Below are 10,000 nucleotides of genomic sequence, written 5' to 3' on the forward strand. Positions count from 1 at the left end.
CTTTTAGGTGATCTAAACCTAAGTACTTTGACGGTGTGCTCTTGGAATCCTATTTGAACCAATTCCCCTTGTCTCACCTTTTTTTTGTGCTTCAATTGTAATTCTAGAACTTTTTACTATCCCATTTTCTTCCTTTTTACTGGCGCTGATATGACTATAATGTGTTGCAAGTGCTGTAAAACCCTTAAAAACAAAAAACAAAACAAATCAAGTGCCAGCTCTATTGCAGACATTGGCCATTATATCTCTCCAATCCTCTCTGTTACCATCAACTGGGGTGATTTTGCCTGAAGGGGAAACGTTGCTTCTTGAATTTTGGACCAATAAGAGATTTTTTAGTTATGTACCAATGATAACCTTTGATAAAAATTCCCAAGACTTTCAATGGGTACAATAACTGTAACAAAGCCGAGGTTATTCAAAATTCTCCAGAGTCACAGAGTCAAAGGTTCCCCTTGAGGCAAAGTCACCCCAACTGACGGTATCAACCCTCTTTGACCTTTTTAAATGGTGTTGTCACCTGCATTGCCATGTATCATACTATGCAGGACTGCTTATCTTTACTTTAGACCGTTGTGCACTGTACATTCCATTTTAGTTCCGATTCAATTCATGATATTATCGCTTAGGCTTGGTTTGATTGTTTTTTGTTTTTTTGGTTCCCCCCCCCCCCCCCCCCCCCCCCCCCTGCTTATTAAACTTAAAAATCATCGAATTATTTTGAACATCTGATTTCCTTTCACATCGATGTTCTGGGCTGGGTTCTTGACCTCCCATAATGGGCAGGGAAGTACTTACCGTGTCTTCTATCCTGATCCCCCTATATCTGTTTTGGAACTTGCTTTCTGTCTTTGTCTTGGAATGAGATTACTTGGTTTTGTCCTGGCACTGGCCGGAATCCTAGCTGGGAGGGAAACAGTCAAATGCATTTATTGTTTTGGGAGATGATATTTTTTTCCTTGTAAATCATCTCTCTGTTATGTATTATTATTTTTATTTTGAATGTATAATGTAAGCATTTGAGTGTGTTCCTCTTTGTTGGATGTTGTGCTTGTGTCTGGATGAGACTTGTAGGTGATTTCAAACTAAGTACATTGGTGGTGTGCTCTTGGAATCTACATCTGATCCCTATTTGTTCTCAGTTCGCCTTTGTCTTACTTTTTCTTGGGTGCTTTACTTGTAATTCAAGAACTTTTTACTATCCCATTTTCTTCCTTTTTACTGGCGCTGATATAATCTAAATGTGTTGCAAGCGCCGTAAAACCCTTAAAAACAAAACAAACAATACCTTACTTGGTATGACTTTGGTTAAACAGTTCCATTAGTTTATATCCCTGACTTCAGCCATCTTAGATAAGGAGCAAGGCCAGCCTTAAAAGTTTAAAACATTAAGTCCCACAATCTTTTAAAGCAATGATCCATAACTAAAGAGTGAAGATGGCATATTTGGTCTCATTTCTGCTGTAAGGCCAAATTTTAGCTGTTTACGGGGGGGGGTTTAATTTTAATTCACATAGAAATTCTTATAGCCCCTATTTCATAGTAATTGACTAAAGGTTTGCTTGAATAAGATTTCAAGATCATTAGAGTATTTTAAACAATATTCAGCTCTTTTGAGATTCCTGTTTTTAAGAGGACCTGAAAAAAAAAAACCAACAAATATCTTGCTGTCTGGGACCAGCAAAGTAAATAAAAGTATGCGAGTTGGAATGTGAATAACAGGTTGAGCAAACGTACAATGTTGTCAGGAATCTGTGTCAGTCAAGTGAATGTTGCAATTAAATGATTGTAAATGAAATTGATTCAAATAAGAGTTGCCGAATTTAGATTGAAATTCCTTATCTACTTAAGGAGATAGAACGAAGATGACGTCACTCAAGCATTTGTTATTGTATTTTGCCATCCGCGTTTGTGAGTAATTCTCACTAAGCTGTATTAAACAGACTATAAATGTTCATGGAAACACATAGTTTTGTGTGTTGGTCCGTTATACTTCCGGATGGCAATGTTATGAGCTTCTTAGCCAAGTGCATACTATCTATACTTACTGGTCCTTGTTGGGATTATTCACTTTGAAATAACGGAAAAAAGTCTAATTTATATTTTCCTTTTTTATAGATGGTATTATAGTCATTTTTTTATTAAAATAATTTTTCAAAAAAGTTTTGATCTCTATTTCTCTTCTCTCTAGGTGTGATAATCGTGAGCCACGACGAACGTCTGATTCGAGACACAGACTGTCAGCTGTGGGTTGTTGAGGACAAGACTATCAATGAGATAGATGGAGACTTTGACGACTATCGTTCTGAGCTGCTGGAGGCCCTTGGGGAGAACATTGCTCATGCTGCAGCTGCATCAGCTCAAGCAATGTCCTGACCTTAGACCCATTGCGGGCTGTCTGTCTTTATCTTTTTTTTTTGTTTTTGTTTAATTTTTCTTCTCAAACAGAGGAAGTTTTTGTTAAAATAAATTATTATTGTGTAAGGGTTTTAGGCATATATTCCTTCTCCACCACTCTTGTCTAGTTTTGGTTTATTATTTATTTCAGAATTAAGTAGTTGAACAGTCTAGATTTTAGAAGGAAAGAAAATCAAACAATGATTATACAATTCAATACTTTAATTCAATACAGAATGCCGAAATAAAGCCATTGATTGTTTGATGGGAAAAATAGAACCAAATAAAAAAACAGACACACAAACCTCAAGCACTATGCCTCAATTTCAGCTTTTGCAATAAATTTGTTGTTTTATAAAACCACATATTTTGACAACTGGTATCTTGTTTGGTTAATTTTATTATGAGAAAATCAGATATTTTATTTTGACTCTTGAATGTTAGTGTAGTTTTTTAAAATTTGTTTTTAAAATATCAGAGATACCCCCCCCCCATCTCCACCCTGTAGATCACTCTCTTAGAGATTATATATATTATAGAAACCATCTGTTTTTTCCTTTGGGGGGGGGGGGGGGGGGGGGGGGGGGGGGGGGGGGGGGGGGATTATTTGCTGCCCTCCGTAGACTGGGTGGCTTCTTCTAGCCTGTCAAAAAATCTATTTTTGAACATGATCTACTTTGTAAACACTTTTCTTAGACGCCTGTGAATTATGCATTATAGGCATTACTTGTCTAAATCTTTTCCTTTTGTTTTGTCCAAATTTTTTTTTCACGGGTTTTGAAATGGCCTCAATTATTGCAAGCCTTATTAAACTTAAAAATCATCGAATTATTTTGAGCATCTGATTTCCTTTCACATTGATGTTCTGGGCCGGGTTCTTGACCTCCCATAATGGGCAGGGAAGTACTTACCGTGTCTTCTATCCCGATTCCCCTATATCTATTTTCCAACATGCATTCTGTCTTTGTCTTGGAATGAGATCAGTTGGTTTTGTCCTGGCCCTGGCCGGATACCCTGGCTGAGAGGGAAACAGTCAAATGTATGGTTTTGGGAGATGATATTTTTTTCCTTGTAAATCATCTCTCTGTTATGCACTGTATTATGTTTTGTTCACATATTATATATGATTTGTAAACATTTGAGTGTATGCCTCTAAGAGGGGACCTGTGCTTGTGTCTGGATGAGACTTTTAGGTGATGTCAAACTAAGTACTTTGATAGTGTGCTCTCGGAATCTACATCTGTTCCCTATTTGAACCAAATCTCCTTTATCTTACCTTTTCTTTGGTGCATTAATTGTAATTCTAGAACTTTCTACTTTCCCATTTTCTTCCTTTTTACTCGTGCTGATATGACCTTAATGTGTTGCTGGCACCGTAAAACCCTCAAAAACAAACATTGATATTAACACAGTGTTATCTGTGACTCACCAAAACGGAACTTTTGTCCCCCTTCCCTTTAAGTCATCTCTTAAGCGACCCCATTGTTTTTTCCTTATGCTATCACTTTCAGCAGGAATTTCGCTCTCCAATGGATATAGTATTTTCAGGGTGAGAGGAAGAGTGATTGTTACAGTAAGGTTTATATATGGGCAAAAAATAGTCCACTAATGCTTGTACGTTTTTTATAATTTAAACACTTTATTTCCGTTGGAAACGGAAAATGTCAAAATTGTTTGAAATCAACATATTTTACATAGTTCCTATTCCTATGTGTTGATTTAATGCAAACTACCACAACTGTATTTGAAATATTTTATAAATAAAAATGAAGAATGTCATTGTCATCGCAATTGAAAGTTCTGCTCCAGCGACCTCCACAAATGATTGATGTACGTGTGTCAAACTAACTCTGGTGGAGGTGATTCTGAAATAAATCATTTGATAAAATGAGAATTACGCTATTTTCGTAGTTTATTTTATTTTGAAGGGATTGTATCTATTTATCATACATAACTATAAGCATGGGCAATGGGGCAAAGAAGTTGTGTCGTCACAACCTCTACTCTACCAGTTCCAAACTCTTTGGAAGTGTGTATGTAACCTGCCTTTGGAGGACTAATAATGAATAGGTTACATATTGCGACATCGCTATTTTAGTGGCAGGGTGTATTGGCAGATTCTTAAGATTACTGGACATAAAACAGAGGATGGATAGTCTTTATTGATGACCTGCACATATTTTGACTAGAAAATAGATGCCATCACTCTGAAAACCAGAAGATCAATTACACAATCCTCTGGAAGAGTAGTTTTACACATCCAATGAGATTGGTACCGTTTTTTTATATCACACTTTTGTTCCTTATTGATGGGGTCTTTTGACATATCATGGTTGGCGGGGAGATCACGCTAGCTGCGCCCTCTATCCTATATATGTTATCCTTTTCAGGATTGGTTTCTGTCTTTGTCTTGGAATGAGAATACTTGATTTTATCCTAGCCCTGGTTGGGGTCCTTGGTTGAAAGGGAAACCGCCAAATGTATAGTATAGTGTATGTAGTTTTGGGAGATGATTTTAAAAAAAAATTGTCTGTAAGCTCTCTCTGGTTTTTTGTTTTTAATAAAATATAATGTTAAGCATTTGAGTGTTTTCTCTTCGTGATGGGTGGGGTCTTTGACCTTTCATGGCGGGCAGGAGGTCATGCTATGTCTTCTATCCCCTGTATCTGTTTTCTGAGTTGCGTTCTGTCTTCGTCTTGGAATGGGATCACTTAGTTTTGTCCTAGTCCTGGCAGGAGTCATCGACTGGGGGGAAACAGTCAAATGTATAGTTATAGTTTTGGAATATGATATTTTTTTCCTTGTAAACCATCTCTCTGATATGCACTGTTACATGTTTTAAATATATAATGGTTTGAAAACATTTGAGTTTATTCCTCTTAGTGGTGGCCTGTGCTTGTGTCTGGATGAGATATTAAGGTGATCTCAAACTAGGTACACTGATAGTATAGTATATTAACAAGAAATGTAGTGAGTAGGAAAGTACCAGAAGACAACAGAGAATAAAAACTTCGCGGCGGTGATGGGGGGCTCGAACCCGCGACCTTACTGGTACGACAACTCCGCCTTGTCGGGGAGATTATGACTCTACCATGTGAGCTATCCATGATCCCAATACTGAAAGTGCACTCCTGGAATCTACATCTGTGCCCTGTTTGAAACCCTTCCCCTTTGTCTTACTTATTCTTGTGTGCTTTCAATTGTAAATCTATAACTTTTTTGTCTACCCCATGCTCTTCCTCTTTACTGGCGCAGACATGACCTAAATGTGTCGCAAAAACAATCCTCTTTGTAAGATTCTTTACTTATGTCTAGATAGTGGCTTATTTTATACGTATTTTTTTTTTTCATTTCCTCTGAAATGAGACCAGAAACAAAAAAAAAAAAATATTTAAAAAAAACCCCCCAAAACAAAACACCCCCCCCCAACCACCCCTAAAATAAAGCAAATACAGAAACAAACAAAAATCCCCCCCCCCCCCTCCCCCCTATTCCCTTTGATATTTATAGCAAATGTGGATTCAACCGTAGCCATCGTTATGTTATAGATAGTATACGCTTGGCTAAGAAGCTCATAACATTGCCATCCGGAAGTATAACGGACCAACACACAAAACTGTGTATCCATGAACGTTTATAGTCAGGTTAATACAGCTCAGTGAGCATTACTCATAAACGCGGATGGCAAAAAACAATAACAAAGACCTGAGTGACGTCATCTGCATACTATCTATACCTGATACTGAAATCCAAAAGGACTGGCAGTTTGACGTCATTAGTGAGTTGTCGTTAGTAGAGCTCATAGAAACAAGTCATTTCATTGGTTGAACTATTGAATTCAACTCACGATTTGTTTTCTTTTGTAGCAAAAGACTGGCATTTTGACGTCATTTTTTGGTCAGTATCAGGCCATAACTTTACGAAGGCCACGATTCGACAGCTTATGCGTCTGAGGGTCTCCTTTTCGTTGGGGATCCCGTGCCCAATGTTTTGAACGGAAATGAAATCGAGTAGCCTATATAACGGGTTCAAAAATGAACAAAAATGCTTAATATGGAGCGTTTCAGGCCAAAAACCCTTCTTCAGCCATCAAAACAGAACAGTCATACCTTGCTTAAGATCCAGATCATCGACATAGGCATGTCGAGTTGGGATATAGATAGAACGTAGATGACGTCACTCAGGTCTTTGTTATTGGACTAAACGTTGAAGAGTACACATATTATTTTTGTGCGATGGTCCGTTATACTTCCGGGTGGCAAATGTTATGAACTTCTCAGCCAAGCGCATACTATCTATACTATACAGTTGTAAATTGAATTAAGACTTCTGATGGAAACAGTGCAGACAATGGACATGTTCGGCTACAAACCCTTGGTCAGCAAAACAATAAACAAAGGAAAGTTGAAAACAAAACAAAATGTAGTGAGAATTTATGGGTGGTTTGTTTATTGTTTTTCAGGGTTTTACGGCACTTGCAACACATTTAGAACATATCAGCGCCAGTAAAAAGGAAGAGAATGGGATAGTTAAAAGTTGTAGAATTACAATTAAAGCACCCAAGAGAAAGGAAGACAAAGGGGAATTGGTTCAAATAGGAAACATGATGTAGAATCCAAGAGCACACTATCAAAGCACTTAGTTTGAGATCACGTAAAAGTCTCATTCAGACACAAGCACAGGTCTCCACTAAGAGGAACACACTCAAATGTTTACAAATCATATATTATACATAAACAAAACTTAATACACCGCATAACAGAGAGATGATTTACAAGTAAAAAAATATCATCTCCCAAAACTAACTAATTTGACTGTTTCCCTCTTAGTCAGGGTATCCGGCCAGGGCCAGGACAAAACCAAATAATCTCACTCCAAGACAAAGACAGAAAGCAACTGGAAAATAAATATAGGGGGATAGAAGACGCAGTAAGTACATCCCTGCCCACTATGGGAGGTCAGGAACCCCACTCAGGGAGTATGAATGAAACGTTAGCGTGGTGTAGGTAGTGAATAGAGTGGCTCCAGGATGTGATAGGACTGTTAAGGGCAGGCCTGCGTAATGAGACGGAAAAATTTCTATAAATTAATTGAAAATGAAAGAGATACCCTATAGAAATATACAAATAGAAGAAGTAGTAGTTTTAGTAATAGTAGTAAAAAAAAAGCAAACACTAGAGCTTTCATATAGCGCAATATCCACTAAATGTGCTCAAAGCGCTTTACAAACGATCCCTGACCAACAGCAACGCGTAACATGTAGAACGAGACATGACGCCTGTTAGGCTATATTATTACAACTTTTTTTCTGACAGACAACGCTGTTGACGGCCAGGTACTCATTTTACACCTAAGTACGGTGAGAGATGTGAGTAAAGATTATTTTCCAAGGACTCAACTATGCACCGAGCGAGGCTGGAACCCAGGACCGAAAGCGAGTGTCATACCACGTAGTAGTAATAGTAGTAGACGCTTAAATTCTCACGACATTTTGTATTATTTGTTTTGCTGACGAAACGTCCACGACTCGCCACGAATCATTAGAAAAGCACATTCTGCAGACAAGGGTAGACGGCAAGAGAGGAAGAGGTAGACCAACAAGAAGCTGGGCACAAGATGTATGTGAATGGCTGGGAATGACAACAACTCAAGCAAGTAGACTGGCGGAAAACCGTAATCTGTTTCGCAAGAAAGTTCGGGAAGCAACGTCCTACGCAGGATCAACTGACTAGATGATGACGAAAAGTCCATCCCAAGTGTTTCCATTTTCTTCTTTTTGTTAGTATTTTTACGATCCAAAGCTTCAGGTAGACCCCAGCGTTCTCTACGATACACGGTTGTGTATTGTTCACTTTGTAGACGATGATAATAATATTAGGGATGCCTCCCAATGAGGTTAATACAGTACTATTACCTGGATGTTTTCCCCTTTAATGTATAGTTATGGTTATGGGAGATGATATTTTTTTCCATGTAAATCATCTCTCTGTTACGCATTGTATTATGTTTAGTTTGCATATTATATTATATGATTTGTAAACATTTGAGTGTATTCCTCTTAGTTGTGACCTGTGCTTGTGGATTTGTAAACATTTGAGTGTATTCCTCTTAGTTGTGACCTGTGCTTGTGTCTGGATGAGACTTTTAGGTGATCTCAGACCAAGTACTTTGATGGTTTGCTCTTGGAATTTACATCTTTATCCTATTTGAACCAATTCCCCCTTGTCTCACCTTTTCTTTTGTACTTTATTTGTAATTCTAGAACTTTTTACTATCCCATTTTCTTCCTTTTTACTGGCGCTGATATGACCTTAACGTGTTGCAAGCGCCGAAAAACCCTTAAAAACAAAAAAACATAAAAACAAACTCCTGGGTGGCATAAAACTGCAATGGGTGTTAAGCAACGCCTGAAATCGGTTTTAAGCTAAGAACATAGGTAACCAAATTATCTTCCAGGAGAAGACGACGGAAGAAGAAGAATGGGAAGTGGGAAGTTAGGTTAAGAGGAAAAGATGGAGGATGAAATATGGGATAGCGTGGCTCAGCAGTTTGGTCTTTGCTGCATACCCGAAAGGTACCAAGTTCGACTACCTACCGCGTTGTGTGGCCTTGAGCAAGTCATCTAGCCTGAGTTCACTTTGTGGCGCTGCACTCTGCAGCTGACGCCTGGGTTATTCCAGACTTCCCTTGGTATAGATCCAAAAGAAAGAATTACCCTTAGGGATGAATAAAAGGAATTAATTAATTGATGAATTTATTTATTTATTAATTATTATTATTATTATTATTATTATTATTATTATTATTATTATTATTATTATTATTATTATTATTTATTTTTTTTCTTTTCTTTTCTTTTATTTTTTTTATTATTATTATTATTATTATTATTATTATTATTATTATTATATTATTATTATTATTATTATTATTATTATTATTATTATTATTATTAATTATTATTATTAATATTATTATTTCTACATCCTGCTGTAGACTTGAAGGTGAAAGAAGAAGAATAAGAAGTTAGAGAAAGAAGAATAATGGGAAGATAGAGTAGGAGAAAAGACGGAGAAGGATGGGAAAGACAAAAAGAAGACGGCTTTTATAATTATAATATTATTATTATTGTAATATCCACGAAGTTTCTCCATAGCGATTTATATTGGATAATAACAAGAGATGAAGTGAGTAGGAAAGTGCCAGAAGACAATAGAGAATAAAAACTTTTCGGGATTGCTCATACGGTAGAGTCACGCTCTCACCGGCCAGGTGGAGTTGTCGTACCAGTAAGGTCGCGGGTTCAAACCCCCACCACAGCCGCGAATTTTTAAAATTCTCTATAGATAGTATGCGCTTGGCTAAGAAGCTCATAACATTGCCATCCGGAAGTATAACGGACCAACACACAAAACTGTGTGTATCCATGAACGTTTATAGTCAGGTTAATACAGTTCATTGAGCATTACTCATAAACGCGGATGGCAAAAAAAACAATAACAAAGACCTGAGTGACGTCATCTTCGAACTATCTATTGGGAATGAGATTAGCGGAAGAGTAGCGCCCCTTGATGGACGAGAGACGCATGCGCACAACCAACAT

The 10,000-nt window shown here is 37.4% G+C and overlaps 1 protein-coding gene across 1 annotated transcript in view; it reads left to right on the top strand.

Annotated features, from left to right (window-relative positions):
• Nucleotides 1-4,291, top strand: part of LOC144980113 (ATP-binding cassette sub-family F member 1-like) — a gene marked incomplete in the record, with an annotated part of 26,070 nt that extends 21,779 nt beyond the window's left edge. Inside the window, 1 exon segment of the mRNA XM_078927654.1 lies at nucleotides 2,192-4,291. Within this exon segment, the coding sequence (XP_078783780.1) occupies nucleotides 2,192-2,376 (185 nt within the window).
• Between the last annotated feature and the right edge of the window lie 5,709 nt (nucleotides 4,292-10,000).

This window comes from Berghia stephanieae, chromosome 9 (assembly GCF_034508935.2).
Source record: "Berghia stephanieae isolate SIO BIC M18660-M18661 chromosome 9, UCSD_Bste_1.3, whole genome shotgun sequence".
Lineage (NCBI taxonomy): Eukaryota > Metazoa > Mollusca > Gastropoda > Nudibranchia > Aeolidiidae > Berghia > Berghia stephanieae.